The 25,438-nt window shown below is 37.8% G+C and overlaps 1 protein-coding gene across 1 annotated transcript in view; it reads right to left on the minus strand.

Annotated features, from left to right (window-relative positions):
- Window positions 1–22,708, minus strand: part of LOC122801059 (arylacetamide deacetylase-like) — a 206,990-nt gene extending 184,282 nt beyond the window's left edge. Inside the window, exon 1 of the mRNA XM_044070543.1 lies at window positions 22,230–22,708. Coding sequence (XP_043926478.1) covers window positions 22,230–22,367 — 138 coding nt within the window. The 5' untranslated portion in view covers window positions 22,368–22,708. The remainder of the gene's footprint in view (window positions 1–22,229) is intronic.
- Between the last annotated feature and the right edge of the window lie 2,730 nt (window positions 22,709–25,438).

Raw genomic sequence — 25,438 nt, forward strand, 5'->3', positions numbered from 1 at the left:
GGATTTTGACATGGGCTTACTAGTGGCCAGTGCCACATACCTTAACTAGCAAAAAGAATGTCTGTCTCAGACTTATGCACAGAAAGATTACTATAGCTTGGGAGAGGGGCGCAGAAGACACTGTGGTCATTGCTGCTATAATCTTCATTATAAGCAAACCTCTGAGGTGTGCAGAGAATATTGCTATAGGTTGTGTGGAGGCTATGGACAGCATGGTCAATATTTCCTTAATTTTCCTGACAACCCTCTAAGGTGTGCACAGATGGTCACTATTGGTTGTCTAGGATATGTGTACTGTTTAGGAGCAGCAACACGAAATACATTTTTTCACTTTACCGGCAAGCAAGTTATTTTGGGGGTTAGGGGTAAGGAGGTCTGCTGTTATGCACAACATCTGTTAAATAGTTATAAGGTCTTGCTCTTTGTCCTGTAACACCATGTGGTCTTGATATTTTATCTAAAATAAGTCCAGTAGGCTGTGTGAATGGGGCTGAGAGGTGTATGTGTGTGTGTGTGTGTAACAAGATTACCTTGAACTTTGCCTCCAGACAACCAGAGCCATCTTAGCTTTCACTTTAAACAGAATCTGAAAACATGTGTTTTACTTCCAGATAACAGAGAATTTTGGTAAGCAGAATTACACTACAGGGATGTTGAGTTTTCCCTCCCTCAAATTTATGCACTATCTTCTTTCTTGCCTCAAATTTATGCCCTCTGATTTTTTTCCCCATAACACAGAAGCACTGTCTGGTTAAGTGACTTGCTCAAAGTTGCACAGCAGGCAAAGGGATGTAGGATTAATTAAATTCTGTACATTTAACTATGGGAAGCAGCTCATTAAGAGCCAAAGTCCTCAGATTAACTGCCAGTCCCAGACATTGGTTAACTTTTTCATTTTCTGATAAATCACTGGGCAGTACAGTCAGTCCATAATGGTAGACATTACAGTTTCGTAGTTCTTGTTCAGAAAACACACGTTGATGCAACACATGTTGTTCTGATAACTTTTCAAGTAAATTTGAGTAATCTGGCATTTAATGCTCTGAATTGTTAAACTGCTTCCTGTAACCAAAAGTACAAGGTTTGAATCCTTCCACCTCCATTTTCTACTTGGTGGCTTTGAGCAAGTCACAGTGAAAAGGGGTACTTTGCCCACTGGGTTTTACTAGCTAAAAAAAATGTATAAAAGAAAATAATATAAAAATGTGCACTCCTTTATTTTTCTTTGGCTAGAGTTACTAAAATGCATTAAATAGTGCTGAGCATTTGAGTTTCAGACTTTGTATCCTTCAGAAAATGCTTGTTAATGCAAATTTTTTTTATTCTAGCAACTATTTGAGAACCAATTAAAATCTGTTCCTGATTTTTGAGTTTTTGTCTCTGACTTTTGAGTTAAGAAGTCAAGAGGGCAGAGAGGAGTTGCATTCCATTGCATGATTCTGATAGCACTGAGCCGTGTGCTACGATACATATCAGGTTCATTATTTATAAAATATTCATTCACTTTATCTCATGCTCATATCTGAGGAGTACAGTCATAGCACTTGCTGTAACATATTTTGTGTGCAAGTGAGTGTGTGTGTGTTTATAAATACTTGGTTCTTCCATCCCACAGCCATTATGGTGTAAAGGAAAGAAACAATTGTAGCAAACAGAATCATGATTGTATAAGTAATTTTTTTGGTACAATCCTTGATGTAATTGTTTTGCTTGACTCTTGACAGTGTGTTTATTTAGCTGTGAATAAAATGGGCATCATGAAGTTTACAATTATAATACATTATCTATGAAAATATTCTTCAATTTAACCTTTTTTTTTTTTTTTTTTTTTTTTTTGTGGGCGCAGTAATGTTTGAATTGCACTGTATTGTGCTATAGCACTCTAGTGCTTAGTTCAGATGAGTAAGGCTATGAGCTGTTAGTGAGCTGTTTCTGTAGTGCAGGGTTTAATTCCATCAGCCTTTGTCTGTCTGTTGTTTGACTCCGACCAAGTCACTTTCTCAAAAAGTTCTGCTAGGTTGCCATTGAAAAGGGACTCGGGCATCTAGTGGGCTTTCTCATGCTGTTAACAACTATGTTCCTTGTGTCCTGAGGTTTCTGTGCTCCTCACATAGCCACTAATAAGTGCTATATTATATGCTTTTAGACAATGAATCTCAGCAAGTCTCTTCTGTTTTAATTGGATGCTAGATGCAATTTCAATAAATATGAGATCCAAGGGTTCAGAAGTTTACTTTTGCTCATGATAATTCTGTTTTCAGTGTGAGACTGTTTTGTTTGCTGTAAAATCTGAAGTAAAAGTTTTAAATTAAATCCAAATCTCAAAGACAGCTAAATAATGGCTATTGATATGGCTGTGGGAGGAAAGGCTGGTCCATTGAACTGAGTAGCACCCTATTTAACCACAATTTTATATTTTTATATATGTGTGTGTGTGTGTGTGTGTGTGTGTGTGCGTGTATCTATATCTCATAGGACAGTGTCAGTGGTGCAATAGGTAGCTCACTTGCCTTTGGTGCAGAGGGCTGTGATTTCTATTTTCACAACAGCTAGATGGATTGCTGATAATGCATAAAGGGGTGCTGCACTCTTGAGTGTGCCATCCTTCAGATGACATGATAAACTGAAGCCCCATCTGCCTGAGTTGGCTGTAGCTCAAGTGCATGTAATGAATTCTATAGCTCCTGTCAAAAAGTGTAGAGGATCTTTATTGACAATTATCACTTATATACATTATTTACATAATTGATATTGTATGCATTATTTAAATTATTTACAATTAAGTGGTGCAGCAGCTTGTGTTGCCATTTCACAGCAAGAGATTCTCAGGTTCAGTTCTCAGCTGGAATGCCTTCTATGCAGAGTCCTATGTCCAACCTGCATTCCCGTGGGTTTCCTTGGTGTGCTCCGGTTTCCTTCCCTCATTACAAAGACATATGTCTGGAGCATTTCTCCCTGGGCCATCACTGAAAATTGGCTTGTTCCAAGTTGGACTTACCCTGTAAACAATTGTCAAATAATAATAATAATAATAATAATAATAAATTGACACCGTTATAAAATATAAATCAATTTTATGTTATTAAGCACTCCCCCACCTTTTTTTTCCAAAGGCAGAAACAAAATTTCTGCTAATATCCATTTTCCATTAAACTTCACTTCATTAAATCTCTCTATCCATAATGTCCATAAAATATAGTATTTGATCAATTTTCTTCACTATTTGTCTTACCTTGTCATAATGCCCACATTCCAATACATCCATGTTTATATGTTCTACCTTTTCCAAACCTTTCAACATTTTATTTTTACATATTTCTTCCCATAACTTCTTTACTCTAGCACATTAAAAAAAAACATGTTCTGCTGTTTCAGGTGCTCCACAATGAATGCATATACTTTTTTGTTTTCATTTATAGGACATGTTAGTGACAGTTCACCTATTGATAATCTCTACAGAAAATGTTTGCATTCATTTATTTTTTACACCACATGAATCTCATTTTAATAACTTTCTTCCCTCTCATCCCTAAATGTTTCCAAGGAAAGATAAAATAATGTTCTTTCATAATGTTTAAATACCATTCTTTCCTATGTTTTGTCAACTATATTCATTTTTAACTTCAATAAGAATATTTTGTTTTGATATTCCCTTATGTCTTCATTCATGTAATTTTTCAATCTTTCCCTGACTCAGTTTTTCCCCAAAACAGATATTTATCATACAAGATGTATTCTGTCAAATTCTTATTCTTATAACATATTAAGGCATTGTACAGGTCCAATGAATCTGTATAAACAATTGGATTTATTAACCCTAATCCTCTTCTTCTTACTTTACATAGAAAATCTCCCTTCTCACTGGATTCAGTCTAGTCCACCATATAAAAGAAAATATATTAGATATTTCTCTTTTTCATAATTAGTCAGTATCATGTATGTACTTGCTACATACAGTATGCTAACTTGCCTAGTAAAATAGAATTTATCAGATACACTTTTTTTCTTCTACAATGGCTTATATGACCTCTAAAATATAAATATGTCTCTTATTTCCTGAAGAATTTTCTCCCATTGTTTTATTTTACATATTCAGTTTTTCCAAATACTTTTCCTAGTATATCTATAGTCTCTCCATTAATCTGTATATCTCATATATTTCCTGTGAATCCAAAACATTTACTTTTATCCTTATTTATGGATAAGCCAATTGTCTTTAACACTTTCATTAACTTTTTGATTGTCTTTTCCATCTCTTCTTTAGTTTTAGTAATAATACTATGTCATCTGCATATGTAAGTAGAACTAATAATTGTAGTTCATCTGTTATCTTATATCCTGTCATATTTAATGTTCTATTTATTTTATTGACAATTACATTCATAAATAAAGCAAATACTATAATATTACTTGCTGGATATCCATTCTTGCTTTATTCCATATCCTATTTTAATTTCTTCACTTAGCCATCCATTTAAAATTATTCTTGTATTATTTTTTTCATATACAGACTTATTACTTTTACTATTCTATCACTTACGTTAACAGGCCCCTAGTATATCCCATAAATCTTCATATTGTATTTTATCAAATACCTTACTTAGATCTCCTACCATAATTTTAGTTTCTAACTCTTTTATTTACAATATCATCTATTACTTCTTTTACTATCAGTAATAAATCCTGACTTCCTTTCCCTTTTCTACCAAAAATTGTATTTTAGGTATTATTCTCATAAATATCATAATCTGTATTATTCAATACTATTGGTCTCCAGTTTTTATATCATCTTTATCTCCTTTTTTCCATATAAGTTTCATGAGTCCCATACATATCTGTTTATCTACTTTACTTTCCTTAGCCATTCATTTACTGCCCCCACAAAAAAGGATTTTTGCCAGTTTGCCATATCATTGTACATATGATATTCAATACCATCCAGTCCTGTAGCTATATCCATATTAATATCTTTAATGTTTCATTCAGCTTTTTCACATTTATATTTTTTCCAGATTCTCATTGTCTTCTTTACTTTGTTTTTAACTATCCATTTCTGCTTTACTTTCATCTCTGTTTGTTTTGCAAAATTCTGTTTTATATGCTTTTTAATCACTTCAAATATTCCTTCTTGCTTTACTACATTTCACCTTTATTATTCTTTATTTCTTTTATTATTATTGAGTTCTGTTTTACTAATTTATTCAAGTAGGGTGCTACTTCTTTTCTTCCTTGTAAACAATATATTTGTTCATGTAACAGTCTTTTAATATTTTCCTGGTTTATATTATATATTTCTTTCTCTTTCTCAAAGAAGGTTGTCTTATCTTTTATTATTTCCTTAAACACTTCTTATAGGTTCATAGGTAGGTACTAGGCTATTGGCCCTGGGGCCTATACAAGCTCAGCCAAAAAGGTACCCTGGCTTTTGCCACCCAAGAGAATTATTTTCCTGTGCCACTGTCGAGCAGAGCCACTGAGGTGATCCCTGGGGTGAATTTCCTATTTCCCATCCAGTCATCAAGATTTTTCTTGAAGAGTGCTAATGAGGAGCTTTGTTTGATATAGATAAGTAGTTTATTCCAGAGTATGGGAAATCTCTGGGATAGGAGTCTATCCCTCCGGCATGTTCTGTTTATTGTGGTGACAAGGTTTAGGTCCCTAGAGGGTGTAGTTTGGAGGGATTGGGGTTTCTTTAAGTGGAGCATGTCCAACAGCTCTGGGTTTGACACAGCTTTGTATGTTTGGCAGAGATCACCTCTGAGTAGGCAATATGCTACAGAGTAAAGCTGGAGTTTTTTGAGGCGGTCTACGTAGGGCATCTGTTTGAGGCCAGTAATCCTCTTTGTGAGGTATTTCTGTGGCCTTTCCAGTTGTTGTAGATGTCTTGTGAGGTACATACCAAAAGGGGCATTGTACTCTATAATGGGGTCTAATGAGTGATGAGTAGAGGGGAACAATGACCTCTTTTTTTCTGGATGAGAAACCTTTTGTGATGAGGTGTGTCTTCATGCAATTGTTTCTATCTTAATTTCCTTAGTCCTCTGTTTCCATCTTGACACACCAAAAAGCACTTTTTTGTATTTTTTATTAAAACTTATCCACCAGCTTTTCCAAATTTCAGAGAATATTCTCATGCCTGTATGATCTTTCCATAATTTATTTATCTCTTTTCTATCATCTTTATTTACATCTTTTTCATTAAGCCTTTTAACACCTTTGCCTATTTTTATGTATCCTTCTTTCTCATATACCTCTATCCATATAGCTATATTATCTGAGAATCCTGTCTTTTTTATCCCCTTTTGCAGTATTTTTACACTGTCTGATACTAAGAAAGTCAGTTTCAATTTTAATTTCTCCTCTCCTATATGTCTAGTGTTTGTTATCCCTTATATACAACTTTACACTTTTCTTATCTCATGTATCATTTTTAACATCACGGCTATTTTTCTTTCCTATTCTTAAATTGCAATTAAAATCCCCATTAATTTTATATCCATATTAATAACTGCATAACTTAGAATTTTTAAACATGATCTCTCTTTCTGTGAAACATATACACATAATGCAATAATTCTATAAACTTTAGTTTTCCATTTTAAGTCTATTACCATTATTCTTCCTAATTTGACTATTGTAAAGTCTAAGATTTTAATGTTTTCCTTACACAACATACCTGTCCCTGAACATGTATCTTTTCCCATATTCCAAATAATCATTCCACCTCATAGAACTTCAATTTGTAATTTTTCTTCTTCTGTAATGATCCTAGTATCTTCTAATATGACAATATGCATGTCCATTAAAGAACAACATTCTAAAATACCTCTTGTTTCTTTTGATATTCTTCATACTATTCACATTTAAAGCTAAAATCTACAACCTTTAAATTGTATTAATGCTGTTCCTATGTCATCCTTTACCTTTTTTATTCTTTCACAATTACGCTTTAAAATTTTCTTTTCCTGTCTTTTACACTTTTCACTATGGAATTTTTCTTTCCTCTCACTACTTGCCAATTTACATATTCTTCTTCACTCGGATTGAGCACTTCCCCTTCTCTTTCCCTGTGTTTTGCCTCTATTATTATTTCTTTGTTTTTTTCCATATTTGTCTTGTTCCTTTTCTATACTTTTATCATATACTGAATCCTGTACACCTTCTTTTTCTACATTTTCTACATTTTCTTCACAATCCACCTGCATATGTCCAGTTTTCCACATTTTTACATTTCATATCACATTTTTTGCTTCATGCCCCGCTTTGCCACAAATAAAACATTTTCATTTATCACAGTCACAAATCAAGGGATTATTTTTTCTGCAAAAAAAGCATGTTTTTAGTTGCTCTCTGTACCATTCACATTAATCACACTAGAAGTATGCACGTTATCACATTCCATTTTCAAAATAATCCCACATTCCCAACCCCCAGTCCATAAACCTCTTTCATCATAATTTTGTTGTGTCCATCACATCTTTGCATATTTTCTTTAAATGTTTGTTCACTTCCTCTTTTTCAGCTTCTAATTGTTTATTAACTCTTTTTTTTGTCTCTCTATGAAATGACTGCACTACATAATCAGTCCAAGGATTACAGTCTTTTTTTTCTTCATATCTTTCTAAGAAATTTTCCATATACTGTCCAGTTTCAAAAACATATATCACAGTACATTTCTTTGTTTATAAGAATAAAAGGTCTCAACTCCTTGGGTGAAACACCCCACTGGTGCAATTATAGTGTCCCATACCGCATACCTGTCCAGTCCTTTTTCTTTCTTACTGCAGATTCTTATTACATATTTCTTTTTCACTTCCTTCACTTATTTGCTTTTTTTGCTTCCTCTTTCACTGTGTGTGCATGATTGTCTTCTTGTTATGTCCTCTCCAACCTCTTCTTCTTGTATTTTCTCCATAATCTCAGCCCATGATGCTGCCAGTTCTCTCTCCAGCTTACTTTGATAATTTCTTTTAAATAAACATCCTGCAACCCTAGGGATTGAAGGGTTGTAAAAATACATCCCTGCTGACTCTTCTCCCTTGAACGGTTTTTCTTGAAATATATCTTCTGAATCTGGAACTGATTTTATTTAATGCTTCTTTCTCCTCTGATATCAACAACTTCTCCGTTTCTTATGTTTCATTTAGCTGCCTTTCTTGTAAAGGCTCAGACATCTCTATATTTATCTTCTCCTTCTCCTTGCTTACATTTTGTTCACTTACACTTGGCATATTTCCTTCTGTTTCTCTGGGCTGCCTATGTGCTTGGAATGGAAACAGAAGTAATGCACCACCAACAATAATGTCCCTGTACTCTATAAGTAGGGGAAGTTGCCTGATGCCCTATCCAAACTTCCTATAGTTGTATAAATACCAGCTTGGGTCTCACCTGAATAGAGGCTACAAGCCTAGTGGAACTAACCTGGTCAACAAAGGATACATTATATTAAAAATTATGTATAATATGAAGGTACTGCAGTTTAACTCTTGAAGCCTAAACAAAAATAAATAAATAAAAAAACACTCTCCCTAAAGGCACTCCTTACCCTAGAATGCATTGATATATGCATTGCAATGGAGACCTTTTTCAAGAATATTTACAGCACCCCATCAGTAAAAGATTCAAGGCCTACAATGCATTCGTATCCACTCCATTGGATGAAGACACCAAAAGCTGTGCTGTCTCTAAATTCATAAAACAAAATTTTACCTTCAGACTTGTTAGGAATGATAACAACCTGGAACTCCTCCATGTCAAGTGTGCCATAAACAAAACCTTATATCACTTCATAGCTAACCATGGACCCCTTTTAGGTCACCCATGGCCCATACCTCACACCAGACTAGTATAGAAGATCTATGCATCCAGCCAAATACTTTCTCCTAGGGAACTTCATCTACCCCTCCATCAACTGCAAAACTTATATTCCCCCCAAAAAAGTATACTTAGACATTTCTGGATGTTATAAATACAAACTCGGTGGACCAGCTAGCCCACACTCAAACTAGTGGAGACAAAACCTTGAACTTGGCCCTCACCAGTATGGGGCAGCTCTGTTCCCTACCATATGGAACAACTTCCCTAGTCAAAACAGACCATAAATCAGTCATATTCACTATAAAATTGAAGCCAGAAACATCCAACCACAACTTGATATTCAGAGACTATGTTAAAGCTAATCTATTAAATCTGAGTGATAACTTAGCAAAATTCAAAATTGCTTACCACTCTGATGGTCTCTACTTGAATGTGGAATCCTTCAGCACCAAATTTTATGCACATTTAAACAACTACATAGAAGCAACCATCCTTCTTTGAAATAAACACAGTTCCAATTTTGAAAATAAACCTCTTCAGTGGAACACAAATATAAACAGGCACTTCAATGAAAAAAAGCTCATAACGTAAAAATAAATGTAACCCTCCAAATGTCAAACCTACTTTTGCCAACCTAAACAGGGACATCTGCTCCCTCATAAAATTAACCAAAAATAGATATGAGGTAATATAGCTACCCAGGCAGAGGATAATCATAAGGTCTGCTTTAACTATGTTAGAAACCTCAGAGGTAACATACAAAACTGTACAGAGCTAAAAGTAAATGATATTACATTATCTAATCTTGAGGATATATTATTAGCAGACACATTCAGCTCCAATTTCATCCATAACTCCAACTGACTGTCCCATATCTTATTCTGGCATCCAGCCCTCCCTAAAATCTCTTGGGAACAAGTTCTGCAGGCACTATCCAAATCCAAAAATACTGCTTTAATAGGGCCATATAACAAACCAATATGCCTACTGATCAGCCTGAAACAGGATGTGTGAGACTCTCCACACAGGCTTTTCAACATCAGTCTCTAAACAATATTTATTCTTCATGAATGGACAACTGCAACAGTCATCCCCCCTACACAAAGGTTTGGAGTCAACTGTCCTGGGCAACAACTGACCTATAAACCTCCCAGCCTCATTCTGTAAGGATATGAAAAAGATCATAATGGAACTAACAAATAATGGCATAGGCAACCTACAAACCATCTACCAGAACCAGCTTGGAAATCTTTGACCTGAACTATTTTGGTTCTGTTAAAGGCAGATCTTGCCTACTTAATCTGGTCAAATTCTTTGAGAATGTTACACTCAGTTATAACCAATAAATGCATCCAGCTAAATGTATACCCTGTGTAACTTGTTGGAGAGCAAACTGGTTCACAAAGAGAATGCAGGAAATTTGGTAGGTGACTGTACTTCCTCCAAAAGACCCATCACTAGCAATGGACCTCAGATTTGGTCTGTGGGCCAATCCTCTGTGGCATTTACTTCTTGGAAGTCCAAGATAAAGTTAAGGGCTTATGGCTGACCAGTTGTGCAGATCACTGTAAACCTGGTGCATCGTAAAGTCCCCAGAGGACACTAAGGCCCTCCGGGAAGGCCTTTCCCAAATAAATGGCTGATGTCTAAACCACGGCCTAAAACTAAATGCCAAAAAAAAGTATAATTTTATCCCTTGGCAGGCATGATGTCCCCTGCAACTATCTCATCAACAACATGCCCCTGAAAACTGAACCAGTAGTGAAGGACCTGGGAACCCTTGAAGACAATGAGTTGTCAGTCTATCACCACATATTCACTGTCATAAGGAAGTCCCTCTTCTTTCCCCAGCTTAGCATTAAGGCTATAACATCCAGGACCAGAAAGGTGATTATTCCACAGTATTCTCCACTCATTAGGCCAATCACTGAGTATAATGTCCACTTTGGTATTTACCTTTTCTAGAACATAGCACATCTCATGTAAAAATAATACTTTTTTACCAAGAAAATCAAGGTCCTAAATCACAGAAACTAAACTGATCATCTCAAAGCCCTGTCCCTCTTCTTGGTGTCTTACAGGGTTACTAAAGGAACCTCTGTCTCAGTTACAGACCCTCGCCTGACCTCATCTTGTCAGATCTACTGTTCATCTGCAAGTCCAATACTTGAAAAAAACAACTGTTAATAAGATCTCAGTCTGGTTTGCTATTTGAATAGCCCATGCTGGAAGGACTAATATGCTTCACAGAGAATGCTGCTTCTCTAGAATTGTCTTCTTCTTCATGTAAAGCAAATTACATCACTTAATCTAGTCATGCAGAATCCGGGTGAATAAATGAACTGGAAACCGTAAATTCATCCCTGGTTTTGCACTCTTGTCCTTTATGGATAGGAGTAATAAGAAAATGTCTGCTAGCCCTGGACTGTACATACTTACAATACAAAGGGCTCAGTATTAATCATACTTAAAATACTAGAGTCAGCAAACTACTGGGAATGTATATCTAGCTGTCAAAGATGCTCAAGAATCATTAGCCTCATAAGTACCTATGGACCTTTATATTGTCAATTTATAGCCAGGTAGTACCTCATGACACTGTCATATACAATACACAATTTTGGTAATCCTGTAGGCAAACTTTTACATGAGGAAACATTAGTGCCTACAGCCAACACCCCGCCACTACCAATGCCACCACCATCAGCAACATATATGTATTTCCAATCATCTCAATAGTTAGCAGCATTGCAATAGTAAATAATACAAAAGAATGCGCACAGTTGTGAAGGAGCATACCATCATTTTATATATTCTGATATATTGAATGAGGCATTAATATTTCCCTCCTACTGTCCCCCTGCTCTTGACCTATTACCACTCTGCAGTTGTGTTGAATATGTAGTCACCTCTTAACCCCATCTTAACTTGCACCTTGACCTACCACGTGTCCCTCCTCCCGAAATTTTCTTAAGGGTTGGAAAGGGAAAGTTTAGGAGTCTTCTTGATGGGCTGTCTTGCGTGAGGTAATCTGTCAACAAAGAATTTACTGCTGCTCTGGCTTCTATCAGATCCCTAATACCTCATGGGCAAGAAAGTACTAAGGGTTCATAGGTTCATAGGTAGGTACTAGGCTCGCTGCCCTAGGGCATTTATAAGCCTAGCCAGAATGTGTTGGCTTTTGCCTCCCATTTAGATTTGATTAGATTTCTGTGGGTGGGGTTGATATACATGCTTTTATCACAGGCTTTCCGAAATCTAGATGGAAGGGAGTCAAGCAAGTAGTAAGTATTGAGGGAGAGTGGAGAACAGCTGTTGATGTCATGACAGACATTTGCCTTCTGTAGTAAAGGTTTCATATGTTGATATCTATCTTTCTCTCACTCTCTCTTTCTGTGATTAAACAGAGAGTGAGGCACTGTCTGCATAGTGCTGCTTTTAGGGGAAAAGGTGCACCACTGTACTCATGTGCACTAATCGTAAACCTAACCCTGCCCTGCCCTGATCCTATCCCCAGCTGTTCACATTGGGTTAATAACAAGTCTTTCCCTATCAGTAAAACTACACAAGACACAAAACATACCAGTACCAAAGCACACCAAAACATCTCTTTCTTAACCCTTACTCTAACTCAAACCCACAAACATTCGCACATAGCACTCAGCTCCAAAACTGCAGCTTTTGGTATATCTCGAAGTGGAAGTTTTGATACTACTGCCCACTCCAACTTAACATGTTTGCATTCCCCAGTCCCAACCTCAACCATACACACATATATACTATATATATATATATATATATATATATATATATATATATATATATATATATATGTGTGTGCACGGGTGTGTAATATATACACAGATGCAGTCAATCACTAATGCAGTCTTCAGATTCATCACTCCATCCCTACCAGTCAAAAAAGGAACTGACTTCCAATTAGGGTCACAATTATTCAGACTTATATGCAGCAATCTCAGGAATCATGACCATTCAGCTTCCTTACTACTAGCCCTAAAAAACAAGCTTCACAACACAGATCAGTCCTATCTCAAAGAAATATCATCATAGCTTGCCTTTCAGACACAAATGAGAACTTATCTTCTGAATCTTGCTAAATGCAAATGCTATACCCCTTAGCCACACTTATGTACACCGTATTATTTTACAGTGCAACACTTTCACGGTCTAATAACTTTCTTAATCTCCCTGTCCATCTAACTGTATGTATATTATACTTACCTTAACTTTTGAATTTCTTGTATACAGTGTGCATATCTTCTCCATACTGAATAAGCTGATTTCAGCTTCAGTCAATATATAATGTGAAGAACATCTCAAATGGGGTGCTTAACTAAACTTTTTTGTTACATTACTCTGACCTTATTGTACAATGTATTACATTGGCACTATGTCTGTACTCAATACTTTAGTTATTTGTCATCAGTGATCTACCTGGATTAACAAATTCAAATAAACAAACAAATCAACAAATAGGCAAGTGAATAAACAGCTAAATAAATGAATAAATAAATGTATTTTCTCCATCATATTCATGAATACCGCTATTAAGCTAACAGATCAATAATTTTCCAGATTTTTTTTTTCTACCAACCTCCATCCCAACCTATATGTAAAGGTACCACAGCTACTGTTATCCAGTCCTTTGGTACTTCCATAATGGAAGTGATCTGTTGAGTATCTCCATGATGAGTTCTGCCAACATACTAGTCAAACTTTTGATGGTTATGAGTGGCAGGCCATCTGGTACTTGTACTGCATACATTACTAAAACCAACTAGCTTCCACTGTACCTCTTCTCTCTCTACACTGGTGCCTATCCATTGTTTTCTCATAGTCTGCCTTGACTCTTTTTCATCATGGCACTCTCCCTTTCCTTTGTGAAAACTGGAACAAAGTATTTTTTTAGTACCTCCACTTTTTTCATTCTTTTTCAATCTCCCTCTATCTTTCCACTGTTTGTCAAGTACTGTCCCCCCTTCCTTTTTTCAGCTGCATATGGAAAAAGCATTTTCTTCCCTTCTTTCTCCTATTATCATTCACCTTTAGCCTTTTTTGCCCTTACCATGTTTGTTACCTCTTTGCTAGCCTACTTTGTTTTGTTCCTCATGCATAGCCCTCCTTTACACCTTCTACAGGGCTCTCATTTTCACCTAAATCTTAGTCTCATATTCCAAAATACCAACACTAGCTGCCTTCCGTTTTTACCTTTCTACCTCTTTGTTGTACTCTTGTCCATTTCTCTCAGTACACAATCTATGACTCTTTCCCACAGGCTGCTTATTCCTTCAAGTTTTCCCAGTCTCCTAACTCATCCTTAACCATCTCCCTCATACAACACAATCAACTGTTCTAAAATCTCACATCACCTTTTTATTTGTACCCCTTCACCCTACCTTGAACCACACAGTGACAATATCACTGTTGGCTAACAGTTCTTTAACTTAGACATGCATGACCCCCTCCGCACTAGTTAGGACTGTATCCAGGATTCTACCCTTTCCAGTTAAATCACGTACCTGTTGACTGAATCTGTAATGGTTCAAGACACCAGTCAGCTCCTTCTCCATGTTTTTACCTTGGTGCTTGGAATTTCCCATTCTGCTTGTCAAATTGTGCCTCTTTACTACACAAACATGGACAATTCAGTGTAGTCAGTCAGCTTTTATGTCTTTGAAAAGTGAAATAAAACTGATTACATAGATGAAATTCATACAATGAACACACGCAATCTAGCCACAAACAGTAGATGTGAATAGTTTTTCTTTCATTTGAAGTTATTGAATTTAATTGTATTACACATACTGTAGGAGGCATGCTAACTTTTCGAAGAACAAGGAAAGTATTCAATTACCCCGAATATGTTATGTCCTTGGAGTAACTATATTTGGACTTAATGGGGTGTGGTTGATGTACGGCCCCCAGCCCTGAAAGTTTATTTTACATGTTTTGTTTTAGTTAATATTTTTGATGATCTGTTGTGAGTAACTTTAATGGTTTTAATGTAGTGCTTTAGATATTGCTACTAGTTACTTATTTATTTATTTATTTAATGACATTTGATTACCAGGAATGTCTGACTGGGTAGGTGCCCATTTTCAGCCAGGGAAGAAAAGCTCCAAAATATTAAAAAAAACATTTTAAGAACAATAATTTTGCAATCTTCAAAAATAATACAAAAACGTGCAGTTTAGTTTAAATAATTATATCAAAATAGACATAATGTGACAATGCTGGTTATTAATCTTTATTTCAAAGGTAAGAGTGCTTAATTTGTATGATTTTATAAACATTTTTTCACTGTTAACTTAATTTCTTGATTATGTGAAGTGTGACTTTAATGTGCTTGTTGTACTACCTTGAATCCACATTTCATCTGCAAAGTGCAGTTCCCTGCTACATATTGTATGCTTAGCTTTTTAGTGGATTTTGACCTTTGGTTCAATAATCTGTTTTCTGTTTGTATGTTTGATCTTTTAATTTTTAACTTCTATGGGACCATCACCTAGCTTTAACTCTGACAACACTGCATTTGTATTATTGCAGACAGCCTCACCCAGTCTACACATTTCAACAATTAGTAGATGACATACAAGTGTTTTGCTGATTCATTATAGCAGTTGTTTTCTAGTGCTATACAGACGAATGCCAGCAGTTATGAAATGAATTGCTGAAACAATAATCCTATCACTCTATTTTAACGTCTGTAAATCATACCTCTCAACCTCTTAGTGCAAAAAATCCAGACAAAGCCTGACAAAATGCAGGTACAAATGCCCAAAAAGTGACAGATTTTAAATATTGCTCTTATAAACTTAAAAAGTTACTAGAGTAACAGGGGCTGTATTAACATACATTTCCTGAAGGTTCTGAAGTGAGAAACTCAAATGCATGTCATTATTTAAAGGTTCATAGGTTCAAACTAGGCTATCTGCCCTAGGGCATTTATAAGCATAGCCAGAGTGTGTTTGGCTTTCGCCACCCATTTTAAATTAATTTTGCTATGCCCTTTTTCGAGGTTAGTATACTGTGCCTCTGTCTAACAGTGACACAAAAGTGATACCCGGGGTAAACCTATGATCTCCCATCCACTCATCAAGATTCCTCTTGAAGAGAGTCAATGAGGGACTCTGCCTAACCTGGACTGGGATTCTATTCCAGAGTGAAGGGAGCCTCTGGGTTATGAATCTGTCCCTCCAGCATGTCCTATTTATTTCAGTGCCGAGGTTCAAGTCTCTCAAGCGCGTAGCTCGATGGGATTTGGATTTTCTGAGGTGCAGCATATCCATAAATTCCGGGTTGGACATGACTTTATATGTCAGGCACAGATCAGATCGCCTCTGAGCAGGCGGTATGCCACTGAGTAGAGCTAGAGTTTCTTTAACCGGGCAGCATATGGCATCTGTTTGAGCCCTTTGATCCTCTTGGTGAGGTACTTTTGGGGTCTTTCCAGTTGCTGCAGGTGTCTGGTAAGGTACATCCCAAAAGGGACATTGTACTCAATTATAGGCCTGATGAGGGATGAGTAAAGAAGCACGATGACCTCCCCTGATCTAGATGTGAATCCCTTCATGATTAGGTGGGCTATATAAAATGTTTTTCTAACCACTTTAGCCACGTGGTTGTCAAATGAGAGATTGCTATCAACTTGGGTCCCCAGGTCCCTAATTACTTCTTCTGTACTTAATAGATTACCACCTATGTGGTAATTTGTGGGCACTTTGTTTTTGCCAAAGGAGATGACTATACACTTTTTGGCGTTTAGCTTGAGGCCATGGCTCTGGCACCAGTTGTCTGTTTCTATGAGGCCCTTTTGGAGGATGCTTATGTCAGCTGGAGAGTCTATTATGGTGCCCAGTCTGCAGTCATCTGCGAACTTGGTCAGCCACAGTCCTTCCGTGTTGGCCTGTACCTCCGAGAAATATATACCGAACAAGAGAGGTCCCAGGACTGAGCCTTGTGGGATGCCACTTGTAACTGGTTTGGAGTCTGACATGGCTCCAGCAATTCTAACAATGTGGGTTCTGTCCTTGAGCCAGTTTGCAACCCATCTAGTGACATAGTGGTTTATATTTAAGCTGGTGAGCTTATCTATAATGCCCGAGTGGGGTATTGTATTGAAGGCTTTTGCGAAGTCCAGGTAGGCTGTGTGGACCACCTTCCCCTTGCCAATGGCCTTGATGAATGTTTCAAAGAAATCGACCAGGTTTAAGAGGCAGGATCTGCCCTTAAAAAAGCTGAACTGGGTTGGATCCAGTATCTGTAGGTCCCCAATATCTTTATTTATGAGGTCCATGATGATCCTTTCCATAGCTTTGCAGACCAAGCTAGTCAGGCTTATGGGGCGATAGTTTCCAAGATCCGTTGAGGCACCACCTTTGTGGAGAGGGACCACTGTTGCTGTACACCACTCTTTGGGTACATATCCTGTAGTAAGGCTGAGATTGAACAGTAGTTTTATGTTTGGGTTTAGTTCTTCTTGGAGTTCATGTAGGATGCAGCCTGGGACACCGTCTGGTCCCACTGATGCTGTGTTTTTTGCTTTGGAGAGGGCGGCTCTTACCTGAGCATCTGAGATGTCAGGGGGCAGCACTCTGCTGGGATAGATATTTGCCCTTTTGATGGGGGGGGGGGGTTTGCACTGAACCTGTCAGCTAGGATGTTGGCAATGTCTGTGGGTTCGGTGTATTTTTTGTCATTTTGGACTAATTCTGAGCATATCTGGGAATTCCCACCCAGGTTCCTAACATAACTAAAGAAAGCCTTGTGATTATCCTTAGTGTCCTGTGCAATATTTCTCTCGAAGCTGGCCTTAGACGATTTTATGAGTGCCCGTAGTTTTTTGCTAATACTGATCAGAGATGCCTTCCCTTTTTGGGATTTTGCTCTATCATGTAGTAGCTTCCTCCTTCTATTGTATAGTTTGTTTATGGCTGGGGTCCACCAGATAAGACGTCTGCCTTTGGAGGATTGGGTCTTGGTTTTATTTGGGTTTGCATGATCCATGCATTCCTGAAGGTGTTCACAGAATGCGTTTATAAAGGATTCTGCGGTCTGGGCCGTATTTTTCACAGGCCCGGGGGCTTTGAAGGATTCCACCTTGGTTTTGAGGAGTGTGAAATTTGCTTTAGAGAAGTTTTTCACTGTGGTTTTCTGGGCAGGGGGTGGGGTCGGGATGTGAATATCCAGTGAGATTAGTTAATGGTCTGATCTTACCAGTGAGGGATACACTTCTGGTCTGGAGCATAGAGTCCCCATATTGGTGATGATCAGGTCCAGTATGTTTTCTCCTCTTGTGGGAGTGGTAACAACTTGTTCCATAGCATTTGAGTTTATAAATTCTAGGAACCTTTGGGCTAGGGTGTTGGAGCTAGAGTAATGCTCCCAGTCTATGTTTGAGTAGTTGAAGTCGCCCAATATAATGGCGTTTGGAGAGACCTTCATATTTTCTAGTGTTCTCAGGAAGGCCGAGTGGGGTTCCTGGGTTTGGGAGGGTGGTCTGTAGCAGGCTATAAACTGGAAGGCAGTTTTACCCACTGTTAGTTGCACATGATAGTCTCTGATGCTTCGTGCTGTGCCACCAACCTGGAGGTGTGGGTATCTTTGACGAATATTGATACTCCCCCTCCTTTTGTGGTTCGGTCCAAGTTTTGGGGCCGAAAAGCACAGTATGAGGTATAACCTGATAGTGCTGGGGTGCTCTCGGGAGCCTTGATCCAGGTTTCTGTTACTGCACAGATATCGATGTTCTCCATGCTAAGGAGAGTTTTGAGTGCATGCATCTTGAGGTTTAGACTTCTGGCGTTGAGGAGCATTACTCTTAATTTCTTATCCCTTGTGATACCTATGGAGGTGGGTTTGTCTTTTGAGCTTTGCCTATAAAAGGCACTATTAGGGTAGCAAGAGCCTTTGCCAATATCTGAAAGCCCAGGGGTGACAGGTGCTAGCGAAGCATCGTGGCTTGTCGAGCATGTCATCCCAGGCTGACAGGCATTGGATCCCCTTTGAATGACACCAATACTTAAGTCAATTGTTGAAATTGATCATCTTGTCTTCATATTGTGGCATAATTCTTGGTGAGGGTAAGATGCTACTCAAGGTCAGGGTCATACCGGCCTGGGCTTCATGCTCAGAAAGCTCCTCTATGTCTCTTTTCATGTAGTCCAGGGAGGTACGTCTCAGGTCATTCACACCAGCATGGACAAAGACTGAGTCATATTTGTACTTGCCTTGGAGTGACTTGAGTGCTTGTGTTATGTGGCAGATCCTAGCACCTGACAGGCAGCTCACCGTGACCTTCTCCTTGTTCAGCCTGGTGAGCGGGATGTCAGTGTGCCTGACGATAGAGTCACCTATTACAAGTGTATCAGGTGTGTTGTTTAGCCTTAAGGGCTGTGACTGTTTGGCACACTGGCTTTGTGAGCTATGTGTTGCACGTGTTTTGTTTTGGGGTAGCGGTTGCTTGGGTGTCTGCTTTGGAGGTCTCTGCTGCTTAGGCAGATTTTTATTTAGAGCCTCTGAGTATGTTTTTGTGTGTTTATGTGTTTGGTTTGCTGTTGTGGTAGGTCTATGTGAGACTGGAATTGTAGTGAGTGTGGTTTCCTTCTCCTCCTGACTGGTTACGCCAGTACTGAGTTGAGAGAGCTTAGCCTCCAGTTTGGCTATATGGTTGCATCTCTCACATGTGTTGGAATTTGTTGGGAGGAGGAGAGGGTTGTCTGTGTACATGAGGCAGTTGTAACATTGCCTCAAGATTCCCAGATTCACCAGCTGGACCAGAGAGGAGATTGACAACTGAGCTTTGGACATGCTAGAATAGTATTGGGAATTCCTTTATAATTGAAAAAAAGGGCCAATGGGGAACAAGGTACTCAAGAGGAGTTTGTGAGGGTGTAGTGCTTTTATTTTTTTAGTGCTGACATATAATTTCTTTAGTGAGCAAGTGCCAGGTAACTTAAATGCAATGTGTTACAGGTAACTTAAATGCAAAAACAACAAACAGTAACTTTCTTTCAAGTGAAACACGGAAATAAGTACAGTAAGCAATGCAGATATCACTAGGGATTCACAGAAGCGCTGAAAAGCCACGTTTTAGGTGGAATTAGCATTTCAGGGAAAAAACAAGCAAACAAACAACAAGCATACAAACAAAGCTAGATTCAGCAGGCCTGGATCTAGTCTATGCTACAGCAAACAAGGTGTACCAATTTCAGTAAGAAACAGTTCAAATATGCAGGCACTATAAGCCTTTAACCAGAAATTCCCAGCTCAGAAGGGCAGAGTCCAGCATCTCCTCCCACAAGAGTGCAGACCACGAACCTTCTTAATGTAAAATAACTGGCCTGAAGCCCAAGTGCTTAAACCAGAACTAATACACTTTTAGAATAACAGACACTGAGCCCTCAATCAGCAGTTCCCAACTTAGAAGGATGTAAGCTACCTGTCCTGCCACCACAGTGCAGGCCACAAACCTTCCTAATGTAAAACAACTGGTCTGAAGCCCAAGTGCTTAAACTAAAGGCTTAGAATGAGTTACACCAAGCAGTAATAAATACAATTGAGTACTTTTAAGATGATGCAAAAGCAAAATAAAGTAGGAAGAAACACAAATACAGTAAAAGCAGATAAAAAAATTAAGTGGAAAGAGAGAAAGGAAAGAGAGAAAGAAGTAGCAGAAACTAAGCTGATTGGCCTTCTCAAATGTTCTCCCTATACTGGGTAGAATGAGGTAATGGCACTAGACTGGGAGGAGGGTCCCAGATCAAATTTACACTAGGGGCGGGCAACTGCAAAGCCACCAACTATAAAAACACTATACCAACAAGGAGGGTGGAAACAAACTGCAGAAATGTTTCTCACTGCTGAAAAGCAGCAGTGAGCCTTTAAATGAAAGTTTTAAACAGCTAAAGGAGCCTCTAGAAAAAAGAGTTTAACTGCAACAAGTTATCAGAAACAAACAACCCAACGGATGCTTAATAAAAGTGGACAATTTCCAGTTAATACCTCACACATAGTGAAACTAGCTAGAAAAATACACAGTACACAAAGTGCTATAAATAACAAAGGAATAAAGAACAAAATAAACAAAAAACAGGATATTTAATGTTATATATTATAGCTCTGAGTTTCCTCAGTGTCCTTCCTTCGATCAGTTCAGTGTGAAATGGCAGAACACTCAAAACTGAACTTCTTAGGTAACAGCTTAATTTAGTGACTTCAATCCTCAGATCATCCCAGTGACTTACCAGAAAACCACAAATTTTATGAGGAATAGAGCAAAATATGAGGCAAAAATCTGGACATTCTGTAAAAATGTGGACAGTTGATAGGTATGTGTGCAAATCTACCACTTGTAACACAGCAAATTTAATTCTGAATGAAATAATAATAACTTCATCCTATAAATAAAATATCCATTTAACCTTTTAAACAAGATAGCCATGCCAGCATCTTTGGAAGTGCATGCAGATTACCATGAAATGAAGCTGATATGTTCAAAGGGATTTTGTAATATAAGCAACAAAGGCCAAGACCGTAGGCTTAATTTGCAGATTTTGCAACTTGACTCTTATCCAAGCAAAAGTACTGGCATAAATAAAAGTAATAAAAAAAAAATCCAGAGTCACAATTATAAAAAAGGCACTCGAGTTTTCCTTGAAAACTTATTTTCTATTTTTTAAAAGCTCTAACATTTATGGCAATTGTATTGAAATCAATATTTCTTTAAACATAATAAGCACTCATTGCTGATTCATTTTTACTCATCTTTAAACTAGAATGGTTTAATCTGTATTGTTGCACAAAGGCTTTATGTAATGCAAGTTATTACGTTCCATAGGCAGAAAGATACTAAACAAAAATGAAACCTTTCCTAAAACATGCTCCTACTTGCTATACCAGTCCATATTTTACATTTGTGGACACCAAATGTTTTATATGTGTAGTGCCTGTATACGTATTCTATAGAGCTCATCCTTTTGGTGTTTACAGTAAAATCTGTAGCAAAATATATTTATACTGATATTTTTGCTTGTTTCAGGTATATAGTTAACAGGTACAACTTCATTAAATACGATTTATGTCTTTCAGGATTTTCTGAGAATTTCATGAAGGAATATATTTTTAAATACAGATCATATAAACATTCGACAATGCATAACAGAGAAGAGAGTGCTGTGCCTTATGAAGGAATACTCTTGAGCTCAGAATGAACTGTAGCTTTAATCAGTGAAAAAAAGGCAATCATTATGTTTGTGGAAATGTAAACCTTGTTTTTAACAGTTCTGCTCTACAACACAAAGTATTCAGATGTCTATAGGCTGTTAATCTTAATATGCACTGTCATAGTGCTGCTAGTTTTAATAACATAATGGAAATTCTCAGGAACCTACCACATTATATAGCGTTCTAGTAACTGCATCTATCATCATGACTTTCAGCTTCTGTTCCATTGCATCCGGAAGAGGTGTATAAATGTAATAAGCAATAAAGCCAGTGACAAATAAGAAAAAGAGTATCTTTAGCCCCATTTTTTCAGTTCTGCCAGGTGCTGCTCATCTAGTTAACAACACACTTGTCATTATTTTCTCTTTCAACTGGTACTACCTTAACTGAAAGCACAGCTAATCTGTGGCTGATTGTGAAACTACACCCAACTATTGTCAGTAGATGGTGAACTATGACCCAGAGCTTTAATCAGGGAAGTGTTAAACTGCTTCCATTCAGCTCTAAGCTTACAGACTTTAAAAAAGTAATAATAATAATAACAACAGCAACACTAAGTTGTATTTGACTTCCAGCTACTTTGGTGAAAAGTTAATATAGAAGCTGAAGAATTCCACATGCTCCACACAATGCTTTCAAACGGATTATAAACAGCACATATTGCCTGAGAAACAGCTATTAATAAAATGATAATTAAAGAAAACCTTTGGTGATGTTAGTGTTTTATGTTAATCTCACTGGAGATTCTATAATATTAAACATTATGAAAGAAGCAGAGTATCAGTTATGGTGCAGTTTATACATTTCAGTTTTATGTTTCTGTGAACATTTTCTGCCATGATAATATTATTATATTAACACCATTACAAGCTGGAAAGCGCTGAATCTATTACAGAGAAATTAAGCAGCTAAAATCTTTGAATTCTAAATGTATTACCAGTATCTTAACAGAAAATATTATTTCAATATAATCCAAATCATTGCTATGATGAAAGCAGATACATTAGCATGCAGCTATGTATAAATAGTTGAACCAGAAATACACACACACGCGCATACATCCACACACATTTATATTTGTACACGTACTCACACAAACACAAGCATCAAGCATCAAAGTACAATATGTTGATGCTGGCATGTCGAAAGCAAACTTACCAGAAACAAAACAAAAAAAAAAGCAAAAGCAAAAACAGGCAGTTACCTTTTGCAATCAGTTAACTCAAACCCTAACAGCAGTTTCAGATTAAATTTTCATAAGTTAATGAGGTGAGTTAGGAATAGGGACCTCTCAACTGTACAGATTTTTGCAGAATGTCCAAATTTTTGCCTCATATTTTTAGGTTCATAGGTTCATAGGTGTTAGGCTATCTGCCTGAAGGCATTTATAAGCCTAGCCAGAATGTGTTGGCTTTCGCCACCCCCTTAGATTAGTTCCCTGTGCCTCTGTCCAGCAGAGCCACTGAAGTGATCCCTGGGGTAAACTTTCTGTTTCCCATCCACTCGTCAAGGTTTCTTTTGAAGAGTGTTAGCGAGGATCCCTGCCTAATGTAGATTGGATTCTTGTTCCAAAGCATGGGAAGTCTTTGGAACAGGAATCTGTCCCTCCAGCACATCCTATTTATTGTTGTGGTGAGGTTTAGATCCCTAGAGTGTGTGGCTCGAGGAGATAAAGTTTTCTTTAGGTGGTGCATGTCCATCAATTCTGGGTTAACTTTGTATGTCAGACAGAGATCACCTTTGAGTAGGTCGTATGCAACCAAGTACAGCTGGAGTTTCTTCATTCGAGCTGCATAGGGCATCTGTTTGAGGCCAGTGATCCTCTTGGTGAGGTACTTCTGTGGTCTTTCCAGCTGTTGCAGGTGTCTTGTAAGATACATCCCAAATGGGGCATTGTACTCTATGATGGGTCTGATGAGTGATGAGTAGATGAGTGGAGGGGCACAATGACCTCTTTTGATCTGGATACGAACCCTTTTGTGATTAGGTGGGCCACGTAGAAGGATTTTCTAACCACTTTTATAATGTGATTATCACAGGTGAGATTACTATCTACTTGGGTCCCCAGATCCCTTATTATGTCTTCCATATTTAGGCAGACTACCACTTATGTGGTAGTTTGTGAGTACTTTGTTTTTTCCAAAGGGGATGACTATGCACTTTTTGGCATTTAGCTTGAGGCCATGAATTTGACACCAGGTATCCGTCTCAGTGAGACCTTTTTGGAGGATGTCTGTGTCAGCCGGAGAGTCAATTATAGCCCCTAGTTTGCAGTTGTCTGCAAACTTGGTCAGCCATAGTCCTCCTGTGCTTGCCTGTACCTCTGAGAAGTATATGCCGAACAGGTGGGGTCCTACGACTGAGCCCTGGGGAACACCACTTGTAACCGGTTTAGAATCGGACCTAGCTCCCGCAACTCTCACCATGTGGGTTCTGTCCGTGAGCCAGTTGGCAACCCATCTTGTGACGTAGGGGTTTATGTTCAGGCTGGTGAGCTTGTCTATAATACCAGAATGGGGAATGGTGTCAAAGGCCTTAACGAGGTCTAGGTAGGCTGTGTGTACTACCTTTCCCTTGTCTATAGCCTTGGTAACTGTCTCAAAGAAGTCCACCAGGTTTAGTTTTTGGTCCATTTTTCATAAAATTGTGGTTTCCCGGCAAACTAGTGGCAAATCATTTAAACTGATGTTAGAAAATAATGATAGACATTTGAGTTTCAGGCTTCATACCCTTCAGAAAATTCATGCTAATGTAAAACCTGTTATTCTATCAACTTTCTAAGTTTATAAGAGCAATATTTAAAATTGTCCCTATTTTTGGGCCTTTGTTCAGATTTCTTGCTCTAAGAGGTTGAGAGGTATGGCAGGGCATTGTCAGTGCCTTACCTTACTCATGCATGCTATCCCTAACTCTGACATTGCCTCTACTCCTAGCCATAACTCTACACATTAATTTACAAAAAAAAAACATTTCCTTAACAGTATCAGTAGACAAGACACGTAGAAAACATACAACAACCATGAAATATACACCATACAGCATTTACACACTAAACTTGCCCTTACTCTTACCATAGACTGCAAACACTCACATAATCCCTCAAAAACATTGATCAGCACAGTGGTGCACAATCTGCTATTCCATAAATTCTCTTACATGCTGCAAAATAATCATTTGTGGACCCATCAAAAAATTTCTCTCATTACTTAGCCCTTACACTAACCCTATCCTGCACACACTTTCTCACATACACCACAAAATCTATTCCCTTGCCTACCCTTACTCTAACCCTAACCAGTAAATACTTTCAGACAGACACACGCACAAACACACACACACACACACACACACACACACACACACACACTCATGCATG

Source organism: Protopterus annectens, chromosome 4.part1 (assembly GCF_019279795.1).
Source record: "Protopterus annectens isolate FY-2018-M chromosome 4.part1, PAN1.0, whole genome shotgun sequence".
Lineage (NCBI taxonomy): Eukaryota > Metazoa > Chordata > Ceratodontiformes > Protopteridae > Protopterus > Protopterus annectens.